The following is a 26,338-nucleotide window of genomic DNA, read 5'->3' on the forward strand; positions in this document are numbered from 1 at the left end:
TGTTGACGAGATTCCACAGTTTCCATCCTCTTTTGTTGCGGAAATTCATTAGAATATTATAGAAATATTAGAATGAATTATTAGAAATTCAGTGAGAATAGGTTTTCTCGTTTAGAGAAGGGGGACTCATGATGGTTAATGAAGTGTCTGAACACGTTGCAGAGATAGCCAGATTGTGTTCTCTTATTAAGAATAGCTTTCTTCACAACCCAAAGATAGATTAATGAGATAGGCTGTGAATGTCATTGTGCTCCTTATTCGTACCCGGAGCTCCTGAAAAACCTAGGCTGGCTCATATTTGTGTGAAGTGTAACCTCAATATTATCGCTACAGCACAAATAGCTGTTCCTGGTGTCGTTTTCCTAACGATTAGATGTTGTTACTCTGAACAGAAAACTGGTTTCGCCTGTCTAAGGGTGCGGACATAGTGCATGTTGGTTTCCGATTCTGCTAATCGACGCCGTCAAAAAAAACCTGAAATTCAGGTTTTTAACCCTTTAAAAGGTCAATTTTTTTTTGTTCAGAATTTCTGGAAGACAGAGAAATAACTTATTTTATTAAAATATGTTCCCATCTTCTAAGTTTTATATGGGTGGGTAGGATATATTTGTTCCCCCTGAATATTCACAACCTTGAGGTATCAAGCAGTGTATATGATGAAGCATATGATCCCAGTCATATACAGTAATAGCAAATTCAAAACTATCGCAGTGAGAAAAGAAGTATTTAACGACTTAATAACGTGGGATTCCCAGGTTATCGGAAATAGAAATTCAAAATGTATTTTTGGAAACATTCGATGTATAAGATTTTTTGTACAGAGTATAGGTCTTGAATAAGCTGTTGGTAATTTTCCTCTTGATGGTTCCCTAAAAAAATCCCCTTCATTGCAGATGTAAATGATTGATATGCGGTGAGTTTCTATGTGAAAACAAAATCCCCTGATAGTTTCCTTATTTGAGGATTAAGTTTTTTGTCCCATTTAATTTTGAAATTTTTTTCTTTCAGGTGCGAGATACCTGGGCCAGATTTGTCCATAACTTTCACAATGTTTTCCATCAGCCCCAGTGGCGTACGCAGGATCGACTTAGGAGGGGGTCACAAAAAGTTTAGGGGGGGGGGAGGTCACACAGGATTTTATTTCCAGAGAAAGTTTTAGTTATTAACCTTCAAAAAAAAATTTTAAGTTAACAGAAATTGTTAAACTGGCTGATATAGGTATATTATTATTAGTTTTTCAAGATATATTTTCATCATATTTTTTACAAAAATATTTTAAAATATTTTAAATTTTTTGATAGTCTTGGGAGGGACCCAAGTTCCCCTTTGTTCCCCCTCCACCACTGCGTATGACTCTGATCATCCCCAATTTAATGTGAAGTGGTGTAAGCAAGACTCAGTTGGGAACATTAACACATCTGCGGCATTGACTTAGCTCTATTTTTTGACTGAAAGGTTGTACATAAATATGAAGCCTGTGCTTCTTTTTCAATTAAAAGAAATAGAGAATCCGGTTGAAATCAGAAATAGAATCAGTGTTGCCATTCCTCAAGTTTCAGATGACAAAAAATAGGAATATAATTACCTATAGTATTATCATTTCACACGCGTAGCCTAAATATGTAAGTTTTGAAAGATATTAAATACCGTATAACAAAAGAACTAGACATGATGGTCATTTTTTAAGGTCAGATCTGGAATCAGCACCCGGAGAAGAATTACTTGAAAACCACAGCTTACTACTACAACCACAAGATTACTAAGAGAAGCTAAATTTTTCCATGTTAGAAAAACCTTGTAGACCAGTGTAATTATTATACCCCATGAATTCGTAAATAGTTTAGAAATTCATAAAAAATATGAAGGAATCGGTATATTTGAATGCAGTTTGCGAAACAATTCGTCTTCACGGATGGAGATATTTTTTGTTACAAGAAAAAAAAAATTAGTTCAAATTTTTGTCGATAGGGAGCGTTACGCGAACGTCAACCATGAGTGAATGGACCTGAACCTTTCAAATCTAATCCATTCTGGGTCCGAAACGTTCGTAAAGCTTCAGCCAGAGATTCGTTGCTTAGGTAAAACAACTTCGCCAACAGTGCTTTTTCCCCCACCAATATCAACAGCATAATTAGAACGTTATGTAAGCTTAATTAACGCCGCTGTAGCCTATGGCGATAGACCTGAGTTGTGCTCGGTTTGAAAAAAAGGTCGAACACCCTGCACTTTTATAGAACTCTGATGCCAATTCATCCAAATTTTTTAAAAGAATTTTTAAACTATGTACGAATTTATGGGATACTCTGTGTAGTAAACTAAACAAATTATTGATTTTAAGAAACTTTCTTTTTAAAATTTACACATACATATATATATATAATAGTCCAACTTCTTTTCAAAATTCTATTTGAGACTCACGTAAATTAAATTAATTTAAAAAAAAGCAGTTAAAAGACTATTTTCCTGAAAAATATTTTCTTGTAACCTCTTCCCGGATTTCTAATATATTTCTTTCCCAATTAAATATAAATTCGTTCTTTGCATTTTTGAAAATATTTTAAGATTAGGAAATAATTTCGTCGCATGTGTTTTCTGAGAAAATGAAATACCTTTTTTTCCTCTCCCCTTTAAAGAAAAATTTTTAGTAGGGAAAAAAAAAAAGAAATTGCGTCATGAAATTTGATTAGAAAAATCCGGAATCGTATGAATCAAATGCTTTTAAAGGGAATTTTTAAAGAATTTAATTCAAATACGCCTTTTAATAAAGGTTAAGGTCAAAAATATTTTTAAGGAATTTCATATAAAAATATGATCACACACGTGCCTGAGATAATGGGGGAAAAAATCCGTGTTTTTTTGGCGGAAGAATGGCTTCTATCATGGCCTGCGTATTCGATGGCAGGGCCAGGGACTGTTTTCCTGCATGGGGAAGCGGAGCACTTGCCCAGGTTCCACAAGTTTTCGGGGCCCCAAAATTGGCTGCTTCTTGTATTGTAGGTTCAGCTCACATGTCCCCCTTTCCCTGTGTACGTCTGAGGTGCTGCTCTATAAGACTACTTATAAGAGCATACCCCACACAAGGGGGAAGGGGCTGACAGGGCCCCAGCCCTGGGGGTACCCAGGACGATTTTCATAATTTTTTTCGTCTTTTCCACTTACAAATTCACTACAGACAGGCCCGTAAAAAGCACCAGTTGGGGGCCTCACAAAATATCGCAGCCTAGAGGCCCTATTGCAGGATGTGGGGGGGGGGGACGTGTATAAGGAGCCCGAAAAATTCATGTTTGCCCAGGTTCCGAATGTCTGAGGAACCGGCTTTGTCAGGTTTCCCCCATACACTGGGATCTTTAACGAGCCCCTAGGACAGACGTTTTACGGGCTTCTATAGTGAATTTATAGAATTAAAAAACAAAAACGATAAGAATCGTCCCAGCCCGGGGGCTGGATCGTTTACAGAATCACCCTGGCCTTCACACACACATACACACATGGGGAAAGGGCACCTTAGTGAGGAACCTGGGACAACCTTATTTAAAAAAATTGCTTCGAAATTTACAATAAAAATCAACTTTTAAGTAGAAGGGATTTTCAAAGGTCAACTTTTGGAGAAATTAACGTCGTAACCTAGTGATAGACCAAAACTGTTGGCCTAGTGTTGGATGATTATCGTTTTTCGATTCGTGATCTTTTTTCCGTCTGTCCCATGATCATGATAAACGCGCCGGTTCTAATGTTCTGACTGATTTTTACCAGAAAATTCGGGACATTGTCATCAAAACAGTTGCTAATCATCACTATAATTTCTGAATAATCACCAATAATGGAGGGAAAAAGGAAGCACTAAACCAAATCGATGTGAATTAAAATGTGTTTTCCATGAAATCAGCTTTGTTTCTTGAAGCATAGGCGGAACATAGAAGGGCTATCCTACTTCTTCCCCGATCATCAAAAACTAGTATTATTTGTATTAGGAGGTGGTGAACAAATCGCCCCCCCCCCCTTATTCCGTTCGAAGTGCCTGTATCCGCTTATGCGTTTAAGAATAAGCTGGCCATATTTCGTCCAAAACAAAAAAGTCGGAAAATTTGGATCCTAAAACTACGGGAAAATACGGAAAACACTTCCCCATCACCAATTGTCACAGTTACTTTAATTATCACTAAAATCTCTGAAAAGTCGGAAATGATGCATTATGGAGAAATTACAAATGATGAATGATGCATATAGAGTAATCTCCATATCACAGTGGATTAAAATATGTTTCACAAGACTGCTTGGTTTATGAGAAGGCCGACCGTATTTGAGAGGAAATACCGGATTGAGATCTTAAATACGGAAAATACGGGCAACATCAATTATGCAAAAAAAGAGGTCATCAAAGCTTTCAATTACCGCCAAAACTGATTAAAAATCACCGATGGCGGGAAATGGGGTACTACTTCAAATCGCAGTGGAAAAAAATATATTTCATGGAAAAAAATGCTTAACATGACAAACATTCGAGATACTTAATTTATTTAATACGAGATAATAATTATATTAATAAATCTTAATTTGTACTGCTGACACAACTGAAGATTTGATAAAAAATTTAGAAAAACACATTTACTCCCCGGGACAATTATCATCATTTTTTGATTTTTTTCATGCTATAAATTCACTATAGAAGGTCCCGTGAAAAATCTAGTTCGGGGGCCCGCCAGAGATCCCAGCCTAGGGACCCTGCACCAAGATGCGGGGCCATGCCTATGGCGTTTTCCTTTATAATCCCACGAAGCTCGTGTTTGTTTGGAATCAGCGCTGTCGGTCGTGACTTCACCACTAATGCTCCCTATTGGTTAAAAACCTGAATTTCAGGTTTTTTTTAGCCTGTCCGTAACTACACCGACTCATAAAATCGGAAACCAGCGTGCACTATGTTCGTATCCTTAGATCAGCGGTTCTCAACCGGTGCTCCGCGGATCCCTAACGGCTTCGTGTGAACTTCCGGAGGTTCCACGGAGGAAAATAAAAAACAGTAAATTTAAAAAAAATAATAATTATTAATATTTTTGAATAATAAAAATAAGTCAGTAACTTTGATGAATAAATAAAAAATAGGCCTAGGGGGCTCCGCCATAGAAATTATATACCGGAAAGGTTTCTGTGGGTCGAGAAAGGTTGAGAACCGCTGCATTAGATAATGGACCAGGAGCCTCAGCTCTTTTTAGCTAGATAATGAGGAAGAAAGAGAGAAAAAAACTACTTACGAAGGCTTATGCGACAAGTGACCAAGTATCGATCCAATGCCAGGATCGTCAGCGTACCAATATGTGCAGACCCGAACAGAAAACCCGTGAAGGCGTACCACTGGCACCCACCATCTCCGAATAACCACCTATAAGTTATGAATTAGTCAAAAGATTATACGCGTATATACTTTTTTGAACTAATACGTATATAATATATATAATCATATTAATATTATTATGGGTGCATCACAATAACTGTATGTGATGGCGACTTCATTCATACATGGGTCTGGATGGGGTGCGTGAACCTTGTGGGTGTCCGGAGGCCTCATGTACATGGGAGACATTCGTGATAAGATCTGATGCTATGATGTATATGGTACCGAAAAGGTGATAAATATTCGGTTATTATGCATAAATCACTGACCATTTTGCTAAGTTTGATAAATTTCCCTAAATTTATCACTTTTACCAGCGATTTTGCATAACACCCAAGCGTCGTTGGTGCATTTGATAAATGCTAGAAAAACTATCATCTTTACCGGTGATTATACATAATACCCAAGTGGTGACCATGATAAATTTTAAGAAATCCATAACATTTGTCGGGTATTATGCATAATTGCCATTTCATATCGGTGAGTTTGATAAATCGGTCCAATTGCCGTGATATACTTTATTATTTAGACGACCGTATTGTGACCCAGAGTCTAAATCAAATATAATGAACTCTGATTTAACGAATTTTTCCGAACATACAAAAACTAACTCGGATTTTACGACATCTGCAATAAAACCTTGATATAACGAACTAATATTTAATAAATTTCACTACCGTTCCACGATATAATAAAATTTAACAAATTTTAGTAGCGTACCCCGATATAACGAACTTCCACACACACTTATCAGATTTTTCGATTTAAAGAATTTTTAATCACGATTTTAATCGTTAAATCTTGAAATTCATGAAATGAAAGTTCGTTATATTGTGGCCCCGATTATATTTATCCAACACATTAGACGTGTCAATCCATTTTACCAATTACACTAGAGTATTATGCATAATCATCAGCAAAAGTGGTGAATTTATAGAACTTACCGAGACGATCGGCAATTATGGATAACAACCAGTTATTACGCATAATAATCGATTTATCTCTCATTTACCGAAACATAGGCATATGTATGTGAGGTAAGCTATTCCCATATTTCCAGCACCATATGATTTTGTGAAGACCCTGTATAAAACTCCTCGCAAGAGGGAATCTCACTGAATTCTATCCAATCCAGGAGGTCCATAGAGGCAGATTCGGGGGGGGTGGGGTGATCACCTGTCGAGGAGTCTGTATCCGCTTATGCGGGTCCAGAGATGGACCGCATTTATAAAATTTATTATCACTAAATTTATTCAAAAAATCAATGCAATGAGTAAAAAGGGGTCTCGATCATGGATGAGGGGTGAGAGGGCCCTGGAAAAGATTCGGGGGGACGGGACGGGAAGAAAATATGGTTCGAAGGGCATTATGGGCGGGAAAAAGAAAGGATTAAGAAACGCTGATGTTCAGCTTGATTATAAATTTGGTATTAATTATAAATTAATTCAAATGAAACGTGAATTTTTATTGGCGCAGCGGACTCACCGTCCGGCGAAACTGGACGAGGACGAGAACGGGAACCCGAAGAGGATTAGACCAAGATCCGAGACGGCCAAGTTGATCAGCAGGACGGAGGTTGGCGTCACCAGCGAGCGGAATCTCAGGAACATCGCCAGGACCACGGTGTTGCCGAACGTTCCCAGAATTCCTTTAAGAAAAGAAATTCGCATTAATTTTAATTAATATATGTGATAACGTAAATTTGATAAATCGGTTACTATGTATAATTCACCAATCATCTCAGTAAATTCGATAAATTTATCACTTTTACCGGCGGTTATGCCTAACACCAGACGAGTATTTATGGGAAGGGGGGCTTGGAGGGCCATAGCCCAGGGTGGCAAGTTCGGAGGGGCAACAAATAGGGTGGCAAGTTCGGAGGGGCAACAAATTTTAGGAATGAATGGCTAAGAAAATTAGTACATAATGAGAGAAGGGCGACTTTATTTTATAGCCACTAATTCGCCTCTGCCCAGAGAGTGAGAGAATAGGTCAATGAGTGACCTAGAGAGTTTGCAAGCATGTGAGAGAACAAAAGAGTGACGCAAAGCGTGTGCAAGCATGTGAGTGAACAAAAGAGTGACGCAAAGCGTGTGCAAGCATGTGACTGACAGAAAGAGTAACCTGGAGTGTGTACAAGCATGTTAATGACTAAAACAGTGACGCAAAGCATGTGCAAGCATGTGAATGGCTAAAACAGTGACGCAAAGCATGTGCAAGCATGTGAATGGCTAAAACAGTGACGCAAAGCGTGTGCAAGCATGCGAATGGCTGAAAGAGAGACCTAGAGTGTCCACAAGCATGTGAATGGTCAAAATAGTGTACAAGCATGTGGGAGACTGAAACAGTGTGTGAGCATGCGAGTGACCAAAACAGTGTGCAAGCATGTGAACGGTCAAAAGAATGAACGGTGTACAAGCATGCTAGTGACCAAAACAGTATGCAAGCATGTGAATGGTCAAAAGAGTGTACAAGTACGTGGGAGACTGAAACAGCGTGTAAGCATGTGAGTGACCAAAACAGTGTGCAAGCATGTGAATGGGTCACTAAAAGAGTGACCTAGAGAGTGTGTGAGGATGAGTGATGTAGAAAGTGTGTGAGGATGAGTGATGTAGAAAGTGTGTGAGGATGAGTGATGTAGAAAGTGTGTGAGGATGAGTGATGTAGAAAGTGTGTGAGGATGAGTGATGTAGAAAGTGTATGATGACTTAGAGAGTGGGTGAGCATGGGAGTTACCAAAAGAGTACGCAGTTTTGTGAGTGACCAAAAGGGTACGCAAGCATGTGAGTGACCAAAAGGGTACGCAAGCATGTGAGTGACCAAAAGGGTACGCAAGCATGTGAGTGGCCAAAAGAAGGACTTAGAGACATGGCCATACTAATGGGAGGGGGGACTAAGCGGGTTAAAGTGCACGGTGGCGAATTCGAGGAATGAGTGATCAAGAAAATTAAACTAGAATGAGAGAAAGACGGCAAAATTTGGGTAGCTCACAGGTGGCAAAACCCTAAATACGCTTCTGTATAATACTCAAGCGTCATTGGTAAACTTGATAGAGGCTGAAAATAATTCTCACTTTTACCGGTCACCCAAGTGTATCTGGTAAATTTCATTATTAGTACTTGAAATTCATCATTATCACCGGTGATTATATTACAATACCAAATTGGTGAATTTGATAAATATGAAAAAAAAAAAATCTCAAATGAGTCTCGGTAGTATGTTTGACTCTTCGTTGAGATAGAACGGGGGGGGGTGGCATGTTCTGGTTAGGAGGAGGTAACTGTTTGATAAATTTGTACAAATCATAAAATTTGTTAAATAGAAGTTCGTTATATCGAGGTTTGATATGTAATTCGTTAAATAGGAGTATGTTGTATTGGTGTCTGGTTGTAGACACACAAAAACTGGTAATAATCCATTTAATCCCTTAAGCGGCATTGACGGGATATCTCGTCTTCATAAAAGCCTCTTATTTTATCACTGACAAGCCCATATAATTTGTAAAGTTGATTTCTCGATGGAAAAATTTTCCCCTGTGTAACCCTTAGTCTGAAAATGGGAAGAAAGCCTACTTCGTGAAAAAAAGCTATGGCATTTTGAAGGGAGGTTTAGTGATTTCTAATTGCTGGTTAATCAAAGAATTTGTTAAATAAGAGTTCGTTATATCGAGGTCTGCTTTCAGAATTCGTCAAATAGGAGTTATTTCGAGGATGTTCGGAGAAATTTGTTAAATCAGAGTTCATTACATTCGATTCAGACTCTTGCTCGCAAATACGGTCACGCAAATGATAAATCTTATCACGGTAATTGGATCGATTCTGATAGAGGATCCTATTACCGTGGCATAATACCGGCTATATTAACCAGTAAATATGATGAGTACTTACTATTTATCATGTTTACCAACGGCACTTGGGTACTACGCATAATAAATGCTAAAAAAATTATCACTTTTACCGGTGATTGCATAATCACCGGTAAAAGTGATAATTTTTTAGTATTTAATAAATTTACCAACGACGCTTGGGTATTATGCATAATCACCGGTAAAAAAGTGATGAATTCAGGAAAATTTATCAAACTTACCAAAATGGTCGGTGGCTGTACATAGTTGCAAGTTTATTATGCATAATCGGATTTATAACATTTACCGTAACATGTATAAATAACTCTATTGTTTTTTTTACGATAATCGTAACATGAAAGTCGAAGATACGATGATTGGATTTCCATGTTCAAAAATAAGGAAACATCAAAGCAAAAAAAAGATGAATCTCGAGGAAATTAATCCTTTGACAGGGTGAAAGATTTCTTCAGTTTCCTTCAAGATCATTCTTCTTGAAAATATTTTTGTCTAACATGGCGGAAAATTTCATGCATATTCATAAGATTATTTTCTCCCTCTGAGAGATAATCCGAAGCAAAGCAAAATTTCTCTCACGGAATAAAAGTGAGAAAAGCTTCTTCTCGGGAAGTTCCGAAGCAAGAATCATTTCTTTCAGAGAATCATGTTGAGCATGAAAAAAAAAAAAAAAAAAAAAAAAATATATATATATATATATATATATATATTGAAACATTAAATCTGGCTTTTTTAATTATTATTATTAATTAGCTGGTAACACACGAATATATCTTGTTTGCTAAATGGGAAAGTCAGCCGAACTGACACGTTGTTTGGTGGGTGGTATTCGTCAACAGACATTTGTTATTTCGTAATTTTGGCGAGCATGTGCCCGTTATTAAATGACAATGGAGAATAAGCATTCGTTATTAGGTGTAATTAACGAATGTACATTCGTTATTGAGTGTAATTTTTTTTACGAATGAACACCCGTTATTTGGTGGCATTGGAAATTGGAAACTCCATAATTGGTTGCATTGAAGGGCCGCCATTTCAAATTTTTCCGGGGGGGGCAAAGAACATGTATTCAATGTATACGCCATTTTTAGTGTATTTTCAAAAGCCGGGGGGGAACGGCCCCCTCAAATGACGGGCCTGTTACATTGTTTAATGGGCGCTCATTGTTTGATGTTATGGAAAATGGACACATATAATGCTATTTGGTGACAGTGATGAATGAAATTTCGTTATTTGGTGACATTGGTGGATAGATCCGGTCATATTGGCGAACGAAAAATTGTAATTTGGTGACGTTGGAGAATGTACACTCGTTGTTTGGTGACATTGGAAATTGGGAACTCGTTAATTGATTATATTGGTTAATGGGTGGTCATTGTTTGATGTCATGGAGGATGGACACATGTTATTTGGCGACAGTGATGAATGAACATTAGTTATTTGGTAACATTGGTGGATGGACACTCGTTATTGGGTGACGTGGCGAATGGACACTCTTTATTTGGCATTATTAGTGGATAGACCCCGCCGCTATGTTGGTCGAGTGGTCATAATGACAGACTCGCATCACGAGGACCCGGGTTCGATAACCACCGTCGCGATAGTCGGCTGAAGTTGGTTTTCTGTGGTCCCTAACTTCGAGGCGCAAATGCGACCCGATCTCCCCGATAAAAAAGTCTCGCCACAGAGAGCAACACGCCTACAACAATACAATTATTCAATCATTACACTTCACTCATAGTTAGAAAAACTGATGGCTGATGGAAGCACTACACACAACAAGCCATACACAGAAACGCATCATGTTCGCTAGACATATACACACATTTCAACATGTACCAATTCGTTAGAAGTACCGCAGAGGAATATGGAAGAGGTGCATGTCTGGTTCAGTAGTAGTAGTGGATGGACCCCCTCCGTCACATTGGCAAACAAATACTAGTCATTGGATTCATTTGAGAATGTTATTTAGTGATACTGGTGGAGTGGAAGAGCTGGCTGATGCGCAGATGATTAGTCTTTGTCCTTGTCGTTAGTCACGCGTAATGAAGAGGGAAAGTCCCTCTACTCGGAGGCAGGATGAACATGTAACAAGAATCCATTGACAACGACTGATGTCGATTCATCCAAAATCAATGGACATAATTAAATCACGACGAGTTTATAACCCAAAACTGATAAATAAATGGAGATTCACGGAATTCTTCTTGTCTCTTTGGGCTGAGGGTTTACCGCATTAACCATGGACGCGACGTTAATTGGGCGTGTTTGCGTTCCTTGTCATCCCCGTCCGTGATTTGCGGTTGTCGCGGTCCTTTTTTAAAAAAAGCCATCGTTTCTCTTCTGTGTCCTCGTAACTAAACCTTTCGTGGATGTTTTCCTGTGGAATTCTCCGCATCCCTGTAACCGTCCTAGTATTTCATGAAGCAAATATGCCATGAAGGGAATTTCCCTTGCTTGTTAGTGTCATTCCTCCGAGCTTTTCAAATGGATAGGAATTTTTTCTCTTAAAAGAAATTTATGTACTCGAAATATATATATACGAGTAACATCATAAGTATACGAGTTAATGCCGTTATATCCGATGATTGCTATTTATGAAGGGGGAGGAATCTGGATTTTTGGGTATTTATTGCCCTCATAAACTTTAAGAAGCTTAGAATGTCCATGGAGTTTGCACTACACGTAGATTATCATGGTATATGCGAAGGATTGGAATGTACACGCGAATCATGTGCACCCACTAACGTCCCCGGTAATGGACTACACTGCAATTAAAAAATATCTCGAAAGGTCGGGTATGTTGCAAAACTACCTCTGTTGTAGCGTATAATTCGTGTGACTGTCACTCTGACTACCTTCACCGCACAACAACTCCAGTCACATATCGCCATACGGCAATTTGCAACTAGTGGAGATCGGGTGGGAAATGACGGCGCTATCTATCGGTAGTCGCCCCAGGTTCGGTAGGTAAAGAACTTGTTTCTGATTTTCTTAGGCTGGATTCGAGCCCGTGGACCTTGACGGCAACCTTCATAGTGAAAGACGAGCATCTCACCACTGCGCCACTCGGACGCTACTATCACTGAGTGGACACCACTAGCATATATGGCTTCTATGGAGATATGGACATATAAAAGTGATAATTTTATTAGTACTTATTAAATTTACCAATGACGCTTGGGTACTGTGCATAATCGCACAGATAATGTGATATCGGAGCGACCGTTTCGATAAGCGCTTCATGTTAGACCATGCATTCTTTCTAGGCCGCAACTAGTTTTTTGGTCAGCCAGGGCAAGAACGCATTTTGGCGCCCCCATGTAATGTTAAAGTAGGGGTTGATTGGTGATATCTACGCCCCCTCTGGTTCGGTGCCCGGGGCACCAGACCCGCCTGCACCCTCGTAGTTGCTGCCCCGCATTCTTTGATGACAACTGTTTGTATTGGTGTGTACTATCACCTCTTAAAGTTTTTCCCATCTTTTCTGAATCACCCTGCATAGTCCAATCATATGTACACTTCACTCACAATATAGACGGCAATATATTTGAAATATATACGCGAGTTATCGCGAGTCAGAAATACGTGTGATTGCTCCCATTCTATTCCATTTTTACCCGCGGCCGTCTAAGAATATCCAATTATTACGAGAAGGTCCCAAGTGAGTGCAATTGATATACAGCGGGGGGGGGGGAGGTGTCTTCACCCTTTCAGACACCGGTGTCCAAATTGAAATTGCCCACGAAGTCCGCGGGCCACCAACTCATACTGAGATATTTATAATTGCAAGAAGAATTCAGATTTACTAGGGCCTTTCTCGTTTAATTTACGTCTTAATAGAATGGCTGATTGGGGCCCCCGAGTTAAACAGGGAAAAAATAATTAAATATTTTTAGTTATTCTGAAATTATTTATTTTATTAATTATCAGTTTTTATTGGTTCTGAAACCATTTCTTTCACGAATTCTAAAAAACTTTGTGATTAGTTTTAATCTGTAGATACTTTAAATGATTCTATAATTATTTCTTTCATTATTATTAGAATTATTTCTTTCATTATTATTAGAATTATTTCTTTCATTATCATTAGAATTATTTCGTTCATTAATATTAGAAGTATTTCTTTCTAGAATTGATCGTTTTTCAATGTTTCCAACCATTTTCTGAATATGATAGGTGGGCCACGACAAAAGCCTTCGATTGAAAAATGTGGTCCTCGTTGAAGACCCTTCTGATTTACAAGATAAATCGCGGCATCACACAACACGCGACTTTGACTGCAGTTTCGATCATGTTACCCTTGTTTCGCATGCTAACTGTCAAAAAAGGAAAGCTTTGACATCTCTTCCCCAAGCCTCCAATTTCCTTAAGCATTGTTCCTAGGTCAAAATTCTCTGCTAAAAAGGCTCAAGACCGGGGCCTTAAAAGTTGGTTTTCCTACTAAATTTACAGTGTAAAAAATCAAGTAAATAAATATTGATCTTCAGGCCCCTCTGGATCAGGCCGCAACTAGGGGAAGAACAGACCGGTATGCAGAGGGGATGCCAATTGCACCCTTCAACATTACAAGGGAGGCACCAAAATACCTGCTTGCTCCCGACTGACCAGGCATCTAGTAGCGGCCCTGCTCTGGATAGAGCCCGGATAGCCTGAAAATTTCGGAGCTTTGATGTTGCTCATTTACCGTAGTGAATTTTATTTAGGCCTAATGCAGGGCTGGACAAATTCCAGGAACCATGGAATCCGCCATGGAAACTAAAAAAATGGGATTGGTGCCTAAAATTTTCTATATATGTGGTTACTAAATTGAATTCATATCAGCGTTCCTATCAACGTAGAAGGGGGCCTCTATGTCCTGGAAAAGTTAGAATAAATATTATTTTGATATTTATCCTGTTTTTCTTCGAAAAAAAAAAACAAAACCTAGGCTCCTAAAATTATTTTCACGCGCCTAGATTCCTTGTGATGCCGTGGCCTAATGTGTATTATGATCGGAAAATTATTGCATAGATAAGAGTGTATTTATTTTTTTTCCTGTTACATAGTCTCAAATTTAAATTCATGTTTTCTTCAAAAACATGAAAAATGATTTCCGGATGTTGATATCTTTATATGCAAAGCCGGATGTTGAAAAGAGAAAAACGGGATAAAACATCATTTCCTGGAAAAAATAGCAAGGAAGTGCTTGTAGTAGCTCTTTACGGCAAGAAGAGCATTTCCCCTTCGGGAAAATATTTGCCTTGTATCACTCTATATCACTAGTCTTATTTTATTTCTTGGGGAACGCTATCAATTTTATTCCCCCCTAAAGGAAATATCTTGGAGATAATATACACAGCGCATAGATGTGAGTCCACATACAAGGGGTCGCGATAAAATGTAAGCAATAATGGTGGGGCAAAAAAAATTGAGTAAAGTAATAAAAAATGTGAAGCATATACGTTTACACAAGGAGGTAGATAGAACCGCTCACAACCCCGGACTTGTGAGCAAAGCAACTTACTTCCGTTACCTCTAAAGAGGCAGGGTTGTGGCGGAAAAAGTTAGCAAAGAGTTAACACAAGGAGGTAGGTAAGTTGCATTGCATGCATTTCTACGGGGTAAGCACTCCTATTGCGTATTCCGGGTGGGCGAGAATCTTAGGCATTTCAGGGTTACGCAAGTCTTCTATGTCTGTGGTTCTCAACGTTTGGAAGCCCGCGTTCCGGTAAATCTATTTTGTACAAGTGAAAGGCCCGATCATACACATACACAATTAACGAGAAATTAATGGGAAAAATGAAACTGTGAATCACTCACGACAGGGTACTGGGCCGCGACTTGGCGGTTGAGAAACACTGTTCTATGCATTTCTATGGGTACACAAGTCCCGTATATGAGCATTTGAAGCTGAAGAAAACTACGCATTTCTAAGGGGGTGATCTAGCTTTTCTACGTGTGAGTAAGCATACTATGTGTGCCTAAATGACGGTAAGCATCTTGAATATTTCCAGGGCTAAGCAAACATCCTGCGCATGTCTAAGAGTAGGCGAGAATTCAATGCACTTTTAAATGTAAGCGAGGATCATAGAGATGATAAGTAAGCAGGCATCCTACGCATATCGAGAAGAAAGCAAGCATCTTACGTATTTCGGGGGGGTTTATGTAAGTACCTTTACGCATGTCTAAGCCCAGTCCAGCATCCTCTGGCTGTCTTAAAGAAGGGGCGGGAGTCTTAAAGATCTGGGTCCCTTTGGTCCATAATGCATTTGGCACAAAAATGCATTTATTCAAAAAAAAAATAGTTTGATGTATTTTTTTTTCTCTTTTATTACCGTAAGTGCTGCCCCCGCAAAGATCGAGGCCCGGTGCGACAACACCTGTTGCACCCCCCCCCCCCAAAGGGCACCTCTGCAAGCAATCTTCCTACTCCAAAGTCGAACACGTCTAAAGTTTCAAGACTTACATTTAAAAAAAAAGTACTTCTGGAGAGAGAGAGAGAGAGCTATCTCGAAGCATATACTCACTAATGGTTACAACCTCATAATAAAAAGGCATTATCAAGTTTCTAAACATAATACCGATGGAAAGACATGAATACGCTTCAAGTAGCTGCAAGCTATAAATAAAAACCCCGTGAAAGTAAGTAGAAAGCAGATGTAAATACCCACAAACACAAAGAGATTTCTAAATGGAGGCAAGATGAGAGAGAGAGAGAGAGAGAGAGATTCTCGAAAACATACTTATTGAAATTCGAGAATGCGAGAGATTTCTTTTCATACATATATTTTCAATAGAAATGTCGGAATTTCTTTTTCTTTGAAGAAAGTCCCAAGAAATTCAATATCCTATATATTTTGTAGGATAAAAATAAAACATTATTCAAGTAAAGAGGATGGATTTTGAATGACGAGAGAAAGAATCTTTATGAGAATTTGATATCTTGCGATAATAACAACTGCATTCCGATTATTTTATGCAATATTAAAAGAAAATTTTCTTTATACTGTACATGGAAATACATTTTATTATGATTCATTTATAACGATAAATACTTCAAAATATTCAGGAAAGATAAAGAGACATTATTTAATAATAATGATAAATAGTTTTATTTTCCCGAGGAAAGACTAGTTTCTTTTTAAATCGAAGTATCATCTCAAATAAAATCAAATGAAGGTTTTTATAAGAAGAAATAATTAATATTTACGTACATTTATGATGATAATTATCACTACAATTATCACAATTAATTATATTGTCAGATAAATATATTGATTTAAGTTATCTGTCAAAAATATGGTTTTTTTTGTGAATTAGATTTTAACCACTTTAAGATCAAAGGACGTAATATTGCGTCCTAACGCCAGTGGAATGAATTCAAAAACAAGCTCGCTCTGTTTTCTTTCCTCTATCTCTCTTCTTTTCCAAAGCTTTGTTGCAACCTTACAAATTTTTTTTTCTTTTTGGTTTTTTTGTATACCCTCTGATAGTGGATTTTCTCTCTCACGTATGATGTATCTTATAAGAGTGAAAGAGAACAGGTAGGGTGAGGGTGAAAAGAAATCTAACTTTGTACCTGCATTCTTATCACCTTATCTTTTATATACTGTCTTACTCTTTTATTTGTGTTTTTTTCCTTCCCTTTTTCTAATGTACGGTTAGGTTAGGACAAGGTTACTATATTTATTGCCGATTCGTGAAATATAGAGCATCCGAATTTCTTGCCAATTTACTTGTAAGCGAAGGGGTTAAGTTAGTTTCAGTAGATCTCTATTTCCCACCATTGGCTATGTTTCAGCAATTTTAACGATAATTGCTAATTTTTCTCCCTTATGACATTTTTTTTGGTGACAATTAGCAACTTCACTTCCCTTTGACGGTTTGTTTCTTACAATTTAATTGGAAAAATTTTCCCTTTCACAATAACTAACGCAGGTAGTATAAAATTTCCGGCTATAATTAGCAACCTTACTTCCCTAAATGACCTTTTTTTAATATATAATTGGCAAATTAACTTATTTTTAACATTTTTTAGGCGATAATGGGCGATGGACCGTATGGACCACGATTTCCTATATTTTGATATGAAGGGAATGTGGTCAGCCTTTCACTGCTGATACAATTTTACCGGAACACCTTTCGCGGACCGCGTGAGGCCTCTTGGCGTGCCACATTTGGCTGGACGTTGTGCACCCCTCTCCCCCCCCCCTTAAGGCCTAAGCCACGAGTTTCATTGAGAATCACCGTTCCTTCTATTTCATCCCACTTTCAGGTATTGGACCTCACCGTTCCTTGATCTTATTATCCGTTCTAGATTGCAGCCATTAACAACTTTACCAGTGTTAACATCACAGACTTTAGGGCTGGTCGTGCACTGGCATTAACTTGAAGTGATAAACAAATCGCGAATCGCGTACAGTTGCTAACCCACAAGACTAATCCCACTGCATAGAAAGTTGGTAGTATAAAATAGTAGTTTCCATAGTGGAAGACAAACGTTGCCACCGCTCAAAATCGTGTCTACCACTAGAAACGATTTTGAGTGGTGGCAGTAGCAGACGACCGGCAGATCCGAAAAATTTTGGATCTTACGCGGCTTACCGGCTCTGCGTAGGCGCAGTGTAGTTGTTTACTTTGCTTTCGCTCCTCTCTCTCTCTCTCTCCTCTCACTCTGCCTTTCTCTCTAACTCCCTCATTTACCGCATGACAAACGCACTCGCCTGCGCGGAGTGCAATTGCGAACTGAGTAGCGTGAAGGGCTGCTTTCAGTGAATGACGTCAGACACCCTTTAGTCCTCTGACTCGATGTCACCTGTTGCCGCGTGTTGCCGCTTCCAGTGGAAGACCGACCTTAATTTAACCATGCAATATTCAAAAGTCTCACACACAATTACTAGGGAGACCAGAAAGTGATATGTGTATATATATATATATATATATATATATATTGGAGCTACATTGGCTTTTATATACAGGGTGCTCTGTCAATGGACCGACGAACTCAGAGGGTTGTAAGTAGGCATCAAGAGGTACGAAAATTGCGATGGAACATGTTGTCGCAAACCACGTTGAGAGGGTGAAAATCGCAAAAAACGCATGCAGGCTCTGAGTCCAGAGGAGACGAAAAATGGATGTCAGAAGAAAATTACATTTAGACTTGCAATACCCACCATTTTCTACGATTAGCGACTTTTCAGCAATTTCAGCTATAGTTTCTTAGGGCAACTTTTCTCGAATTTAACAATTTTTTTTTTTTTTTTGGATGTGATTGGCAACTTTACTCGCTTTTTTTGACATTTTTTTTTATTTGGCTGTTATTAACTTCACTCACGTTTGATAGTGTTTGTGACTGTAACTGGCTAATTTACTTGCCTTGACAATTTTTTTTAGATTGTGATGTTGGTTGTAAATTAATAGACGCTATTTAAAATTAAGGCGGCTGTGAGATGAGAATATTTTGAACAAAATGGAGCGTCTTGCCGCAGCCTTCAAGATGAGAGATAGTATTCCCTTCCCGACCTGAAAGAAATTTGATAACGACATTGATTAATTGCCGAATGTGTGAAAGGTGTGGTCGAAATTTCATGGATGATGGAAAAAGTTCTTAAATGGGCCAGACTGTTTAAGGAAGGCCTGGAGAACGTGCATGAACTGAGTTTGAGCAACACCACCAGCTATAGTAGGTCTAGTAGGTATAGCTTATCAAAACCAATACCAGCTATAGTATACTGTAGCTGGTATTGGTTTTGGTCAGCCGTCTTTAATCACCATTAATCTCTCATCTGCGTTTTTACGTGTTCTCTTAGCCGTCCTTAGTAAGTCCCATCTAATATTATTTCGCCGTCTTTGGCGATTCATTTCAAACGTTTATCAAATTTCTTGCTACCTGGAAGCTTTTTCCAGGCCCGCGCGATTTTTTTAAACATATCCAATACTTGACTCAGAACGTATTATATACAGACTACATAATTCAAAATAATGCCCGATTGGGAGCAATGAACGCATACGCCGTGATAGACATGAAGGGGTTAGGGAGGGGGCACGATGATGATGTCAACGCACATGTACTTCTGAAAAGTATAGCCTGAAGTATTCCTGAAAAGTATAGCCCTCTATGCTAGAAATACAACACAGAGATTTCAAGACGTATACTTTGTCAAATATATACTTATACGACAAGTTGTTTAGCGTCAGCGCTAGATCACTATCTTGTAAGATCACCCCCTATATACTGTAAATTTGATGTTGGGGGGGGGGGACATTGCGCATGCGTAAAAGTGTCTCGTAAGAAAAGGTATTACCAAACGTTCTATAATTTAGAACCGACGATTACAACCTGGAACCCTCGTCTGGTCCGCGAAAGATTTTCCAGTAGAAAAGTATCAACGGGAAAAAGGCTGACTTTATTCCTTCATAAAAATACGGAAAATCCGGACCCCTATGGGACATAGGGCCTGCTCTGGACATTTTCCAGGTGTAAACGAATAATATTTTGGTGATAAAAATTCACCAAAATCACCCCTCCCCTTCAGTTGGCACCTTCTGCGACAGTGCAGTTCCAGAATTCAAGTTCCGGCCTTGACGGGACATCGCCAATTGTCGACAAATTTTTTTTCAAAGGTAAGTAAAGGTTCCATTAAGCCGAAAAATTGTCAAACGGTGGTAAAGTTTAAATCGTAGGCAAAAAAAAAAGAAAAAAAACTGTCGAAAGTGAGTAAAGTTGGCAACTATTGCTACAACTGAGGAAAAATCGCCAAAGGGAGGAGGCTATAGGGGGTACCGCAACTCACAATGGATTAAATTGTAATTTACCAAAAATAATATATTTCACAAGTATGAATACTGTGTATTTATATCACTATAACCAATTATGACAATTAGAGTCATACTTATCATCACATAATTTATAATCTCAATCCCTGATTTCAATAAAAAATAAAAATTCGGATAAGATTCGTTGAAAGTCGAAAAAACGGGACATTTTCATAAAAAAAGTCGAGTTGGCCAAAATTATTATTATTCCAATGTCCCGTAAAATATGAGCCATATAATCACCCTATATACTCCAGTTTTTGGTCTGCGAGCAGCAGAAATACCAAATATCTGGCTCGTAGACTGGAAAAATTGTGCACCCCTGATTCAGAAGTAAACTTCGCAATTTTATATCGTTAAATATTCCAGATGCTGGAGGGAGGGAGGGAGAGAGAGAGAGAAAGAAGTAAGAAAATAAAAGGGAGAGCCAGAGTGTGAAAAGAGAATGAAAAGAAATTTTTTCCATTAAAAGCTGGACATTTAATGTTGGAAAACACCGGCCATGAAAAATTCTCACCAAAAAAAGTAGCCAAACGGGGGGATAGTTGCCAATCATAGGTGAAATTGAGAAGACACTGATCATGGGAAATAGAGCGCTGTTGCAAATCGCAGTGTCATAAAATGTATTTCACGAAAATACATGATGGCAATATGATGAATTTATGAGTTGGATATATATATATTGTTGTAGTCATACTATCAGAATATAATTCATAAATTGTGATAATATTCTTCGTCCTTCATTTCAATAGTATGAAAATCCAAGTAAGTGTCATTTAAAAACAAGGAAAAAATGGGATATTTCTTTTAAATAAAAACGTCGGAATGGTCAAAAATGCGGGACGTGTTTGGTCTTGTTATTGTGAGAAAATATAATTTGTTTGCGATCTCCGTGTTCTTTCGTGGTCTCTATGATGATACCATTTATGTCGAAATTCCCCTACCACATTCAATACAATACTTTGTTTTCGAAGCCTATAGGGCTTCTATTCCAAGTGTTTTTCCTCTTCTCCTCAAGGGAAAAGCTTACGAAAAAATAAGTTCCATCACCTATGAGTGTCTTTTGTTCTTCTTAGGGTTCTGTCTAGGGTTCTTCCTAATGTTAGGGATTTCTTTCTCCTCCAGGGCCATCTTTCTTCCTTATAACGTATGTGTCAAAGCTTTTTGTCCATTTACTTGTACATACGGCCATTTCTTCTTTGTTTCTCTCCATCCTTCTAACAAGCATTTGTTTCTGCTCTACTTCGCGAACAAATCCTTCGTCTTTGGTATCATCCATCACCTATATCCATCAGGTTACGATGGATCTCGCCATCGTAGTATAAGTTATATTACTTCATCATTGTTGACAAGATCCATACGCTGCGTACATCGCCTCAGAGGAAAAACGTGATAATATTGTTCTAATCGTGATCAATAAGTCATTACACAGGCGGGGTAGCTATCTAGGTCGATAAGGCATTCGCCCAACTTTACCAAACTATGTTCAGAGTTTCAAACCCGGTCGCAATCAGAATATATTTCTCCTTCCTGATACAAAGGTACTATTGAAGTTTTTAAAGGACAAGAATGACTTACAAGGAAACTGTCCCAAGGTGTCGTCCTCAAAAAATTACGAAAAAATTTAAGAGCATTTTCATCTCATCCAGAAACATATAAAAACAAAAAATTAGCAGCGGAATGCAATTAATAAAGCCAAAAAATTTTTATTAAAAATGACAACAGTTGGCTACTCATCTCCTCTCGCACTTCATGGTGATATTTATAAAAAAAATTCTTTACACTCTCTTCACACACACTCTGGTTTTCCCTTTTCTCTCTCTTTCTTTCTGTGATGTACCTGATCATGTGTTGTTTGAATGACGTCATTCTAGGGTTGCGGAATTTTTTAATTTATTATTGGCCTCTCTCTGGCGTTCAAAATATAAATATTTACTTTTTCTCTATTTTTTTGAGTAAACCATAATAATTCTGCCAGGTTTCTTTTAAAATCTCTGCATATATCTAAATGAGTTGAACCGGTGGTAATTTTTTCAAAACTTTTTGAAGACGTCGCCTTGGGATCCTTTCCTTGTCAGGGATACCAGCGTTTCCTCAACCTTTCCGAAACCAGTAAAATGTCTAAAACAATTCGACGGACTACGTACAGCATCAGTAGTGTGGCCATATTTAACGTATTTTACCGGGCATTACAGTACTTTTTTGGTCGATATGATTCTCTTACACATGTTTGAACAAACAAGACAATTGGTTCTTGTCTTGTTTTTTTCCAATATCTGTAACTTTTATTAAAATCATGAATAAAGATAATTTTCACAAGAGGATTTGCCTATAAACTGTCGGGTCCAGGACTAGACAAATCTCTGAAAATTTACATGTCCTGTTGAACATGTGACTAAAAAAATAGTTCATCCCCGTATCAATATTTTACATGCCCCAAAAAGTATTATTAAAATCTTTTTACGGGATACTTATTTTACTATAATATTCATTTCTCATTGTTGAAAAAAACGCACATAAATAGCTTCATTTAATATTTATTCATATAGTCCTGTTTTAAATAGCCATTAATGCATATGCAAATTTTTAATATGTATAAAGCATCATCTGAATCTGCTTTATCACTTCTATGACTGTAGTAATCGATGACAAGCAGGTACTGTCACTTCTCGCGCAATTCTGTTAGAAAATAGAGAAATAATAAAAGAAAACTAGAATATATATATATATATATATATATATATGCTTACGCCATCTATGCGTCATTTAAAGAACTTCGTGATAAAAAGGAAAAAAATTCAGATTTCAGGATGGATGATAGGAGCATTCTGAAGAGGTAAGACACATCATTAGATTCATTGCCAAATTTACTAATTTTTGGCCTATCGATGCTGGTCCTCATAAAACTAATGCGGTCCCAAATTCAAAATCTAAGATCAATCAATTCAATTTTCCGCACTTTTGGTGTCTGAAAAGAAGTCGGCAGAAGTTACTGTTCACTTCAGGGGAGTAGACAGAAATTTCGTTCGGGGGGGGGGGGACCACTTTCATTTCCAGAGGGGACCAAAGGGACAGAACAATGAATTTGGCCATCTTTTTCCCTTTTTTTCTCACATTTCGGTCCCCCCAAGCCCCCCCCCCCTCGCTACGCTCTTGGTTCACTTCACACATTAAAACCATGGACGTTTCACGTTCCGGGACCAGATTTGGGCAGGTGCGAGAGCGAGAGACACAGCAGAATCAGATCGCAAAATATTAACTAGCAGCTCCTATACTGTTTAGGAGCTATCATCAACAAGCCTTATTATACAGCGTGTCCCTATCCAAGCACTTTTGGTCTCAATCGGTTATGGAAACATATTTCAATTGGGAAAAAGTATCCAAATAATGTGCCCATTTTACGCGTTTTTCATTTTATCACGTAAATTGCGAAACTACCTGTTAAAAAAAAAAAAAATTCCTCAGTCGTGTGGTGGTTTAAGGGTGGTTGTGATTTGGAAAAATATCCAAGATTCAATAAAGCTATTAGATGGCAGCCCAAAATTATTTACTTTTTTCTATTGACTTATATGTTTATTCTATTGACGATACAGAGAAGATTAGCATGGCCCCTGCGCAAGGATGACACGCAAAATCGTGAAGCGTTCCACGTTTTTTGGCCGCTGTGGTGGTCGAGTGGTTATAGTGCCGGACTCGTGATGCGAGGATCCGGGTTCGAACCCCACAGTGGTGGTCGGCTGAAGTTGGTTTTCTGTGGTTCCCAACTTCAAGGCGCAAATGCGAGCCGATCTCCCCGTTAAAAAGTCTCGCCACAGAGAGCAACAGTCCTACAACGGTAAATCATTCAACCATAACACTTCACTCATAGTTAGAAAAACTGGGGGCAGATGACAGCACTACACATAACAAGCATTACACAGAAACAAAACTTTACGTCAGGTTGCACTACACGTACACGCATATTCCCGCAGGTACCGATTTGTTGGGGGTTTCGCGGGGGGGGGTGCATGTGTGGTGTAGCAGTAGTAGGTGGGGCCTTCAAGAAATGGCCTCGGGGATCCATGATGTCTTAAGTCAGCCACCTCGTTGGGCAATTTGCCTGTTGTGGCGTTGTATTTGTATTTGTATTATATGTTTATTCTATTGACTTATATGTTTATTCTATTGACTTATATGTTTATTCTATTGACTTATATGTTTATTCTATTGACTTATATGTTTATTCTATTGACTTATATGTTTATTCTAATCATATTACTATGATTTTTCGCATTAGATATCTAAAAACTGTGATCAATATAACCTGGAAAAAACTTATAAATTTTTCAGCTACATACTCCCTTATTTGCTAAAATAATAAAACCAAGAATAATTATTTGTGTAATATATATATATGTGTGTTCCCTGTAATTATTGTAATTCTGTAACTTTGTATATATTTTTCTCAAGCTTCTTTGAGCTTTTAACCTGAAGCTCTGTATATATTTTTTAAATATTGTATTTTTTAACATTTTTTTCATTGTCTTTCTTTCGTGCTTTTGAGAAGGCAAGAACAAGGGTTGGCATTTTTAATGCAATTAGGCATAGCCGAAACACTTGCATCGCTGCCGATAATTGCAATCATAATAAAAAACACGAAAGTGATTCATTTTTTTTATGTACCCGCGTCGGACATATGGTTGGAAAAAAGAAAAAAAACCTGCCTAGAGTAAAAGAATTTTTACATGCTCCGAGCATGTCGGGCAATAGATTTGTCCATCCCTTCTACGGCCCCCGGTCCGAGACTCCTGATTAATTAATGGACGCAATTTAAGATTTAGTCGATAATTGTGATAATTTGATATTGCCAATGAACGTTTGCTATGGAGTTGACGGAATTCATTGCGGAGCGAAGATTTTAAGAATAGGTCGATTCGAGGATCAGCGATGATTTCATAAAGCCATTAATAACTGAGATCAAAGAATCTAATCGAATGAATCATCAATGGGATGTGGTTAATCAGAATTCTGTTACTGGTTGGAGCCTGCTATGAGAATTAATCGTGAGATAATTGCTATAGCAGGCATCCCTCGCTTTATGCGATTAATTGGTTGCGCAAAATAATCGCGTAAAGAGAGTTGAATTTAACATGCATAAGATGGGGATAGGGAGGGGGGCGGGTTTCTTCAGAAAGATAAAAGAAAAACAAACCCAACTTCTCCCTCCAGAAGCAAAATGATTTTTCTTTTAATAAATTCATCATTCAAACTTTCAAATACATCTCGTAAGTTTAAGCTGTTTTGATGAATGAATGAATGAATTTATACTATCTTCGGTTCTTCTGATCGATTATAATTTGAGTGTGGGTGTTTTTTCCTCCCCTGAAGGTACGATAACTGGCTGATAACTGTTTTAATGAAACAGTCGAGATTCAGGTGATGGGCAGCATTCTTCGTGTCTTTATGAAAACTTCAGTAGCAAGAGAATAGCTAGAGAATTCTGAATATCCCCCCGCAAATACGACGATTCTACGTAGTTTTCGTTAGGACTTCTGTCTTTGATTAAAATTCTAATAGTCTTCTTTATCTTCATTCTCTAATCTTAATTAAATCTAATTAAGATTAGACAGAGATTAGAGAATTCTAATTCTCTAATCTTCATTGTGAATGTTATGAGATGTTTATTAATGAGATTCGGTGAATTGGATTTGAGCGTTTGTACCACATTTGTCTCATCTAAATCTTAAAATCTAACTAATCTTTGTCATTTTAACTTTGGTATACTGTGTATTTGATTTGCAAGCCCATTTTTATGATTAACATACAAGTTCTAACCAAATTTTGCAGGCTACGATTTCTAAAATGAACTTTTCAAAATCTCGTAAAGTGAGACCGCGTAAAGCGAGGGATGCCTATAGTTTTATTCGAATGGAAAGATGGCGACGGCTTGAAGAAAAAATACACAGCACACGGAGCACCTAAGCACTAAGACCTTGATAAAGACTAAGCACTAAGACTAAGCACTAAGACTAAGCACTAAGACTAAGCACTAAGACTAAGCACTAAGACTAAGCACTAAGACTAAGCACTAAGACCTTGATAAAGACCTTGATAAAGACTAAGCACTAAGACTAAGCACTAAGACTAAGCACTAAGACTAAGCACTAAGACTAAGCACTAAGACTAAGCACTAAGACTAAGCACTAAGACTAAGCACTAAGACTAAGCACTAAGACCTTGATAAAGACTAAGCACTAAGACCTTGATAAAGACTAAGCACTAAGACCTTGATAAAGACTAAGCACTAAGAC

At 38.0% G+C, this 26,338-nt stretch overlaps 1 protein-coding gene and 1 non-coding gene across 2 annotated transcripts in view; one reads left to right on the plus strand and one right to left on the minus strand.

Annotated features, from left to right (window-relative positions):
- Nucleotides 1-26,338, minus strand: part of LOC149064696 (visual pigment-like receptor peropsin) — an 84,798-nt gene that overhangs the window by 13,776 nt on the left and 44,684 nt on the right. Inside the window, exons 2-3 of the mRNA XM_089254956.1 lie at nt 6,875-7,037; nt 5,250-5,377 (exon numbers count right to left, since the gene is read on the minus strand). Coding sequence (XP_089111082.1) covers nt 5,250-5,377; nt 6,875-7,037 — 291 coding nt within the window. The remainder of the gene's footprint in view (nt 1-5,249; nt 5,378-6,874; nt 7,038-26,338) is intronic.
- Nucleotides 23,601-23,704, plus strand: LOC149064697 (U6 spliceosomal RNA). Its single transcript, XR_016195868.1, has one exon. It is a non-coding gene; the product is annotated as a U6 spliceosomal RNA (small nuclear RNA).

The sequence above is a fragment of the Pholcus phalangioides genome, unplaced genomic scaffold (assembly GCF_987345545.1).
Source record: "Pholcus phalangioides strain wild (caught in Gottingen) unplaced genomic scaffold, Ppha-v1.0 ptg000042l_1, whole genome shotgun sequence".
Classification (NCBI taxonomy): Eukaryota; Metazoa; Arthropoda; class Arachnida; order Araneae; family Pholcidae; genus Pholcus; species Pholcus phalangioides.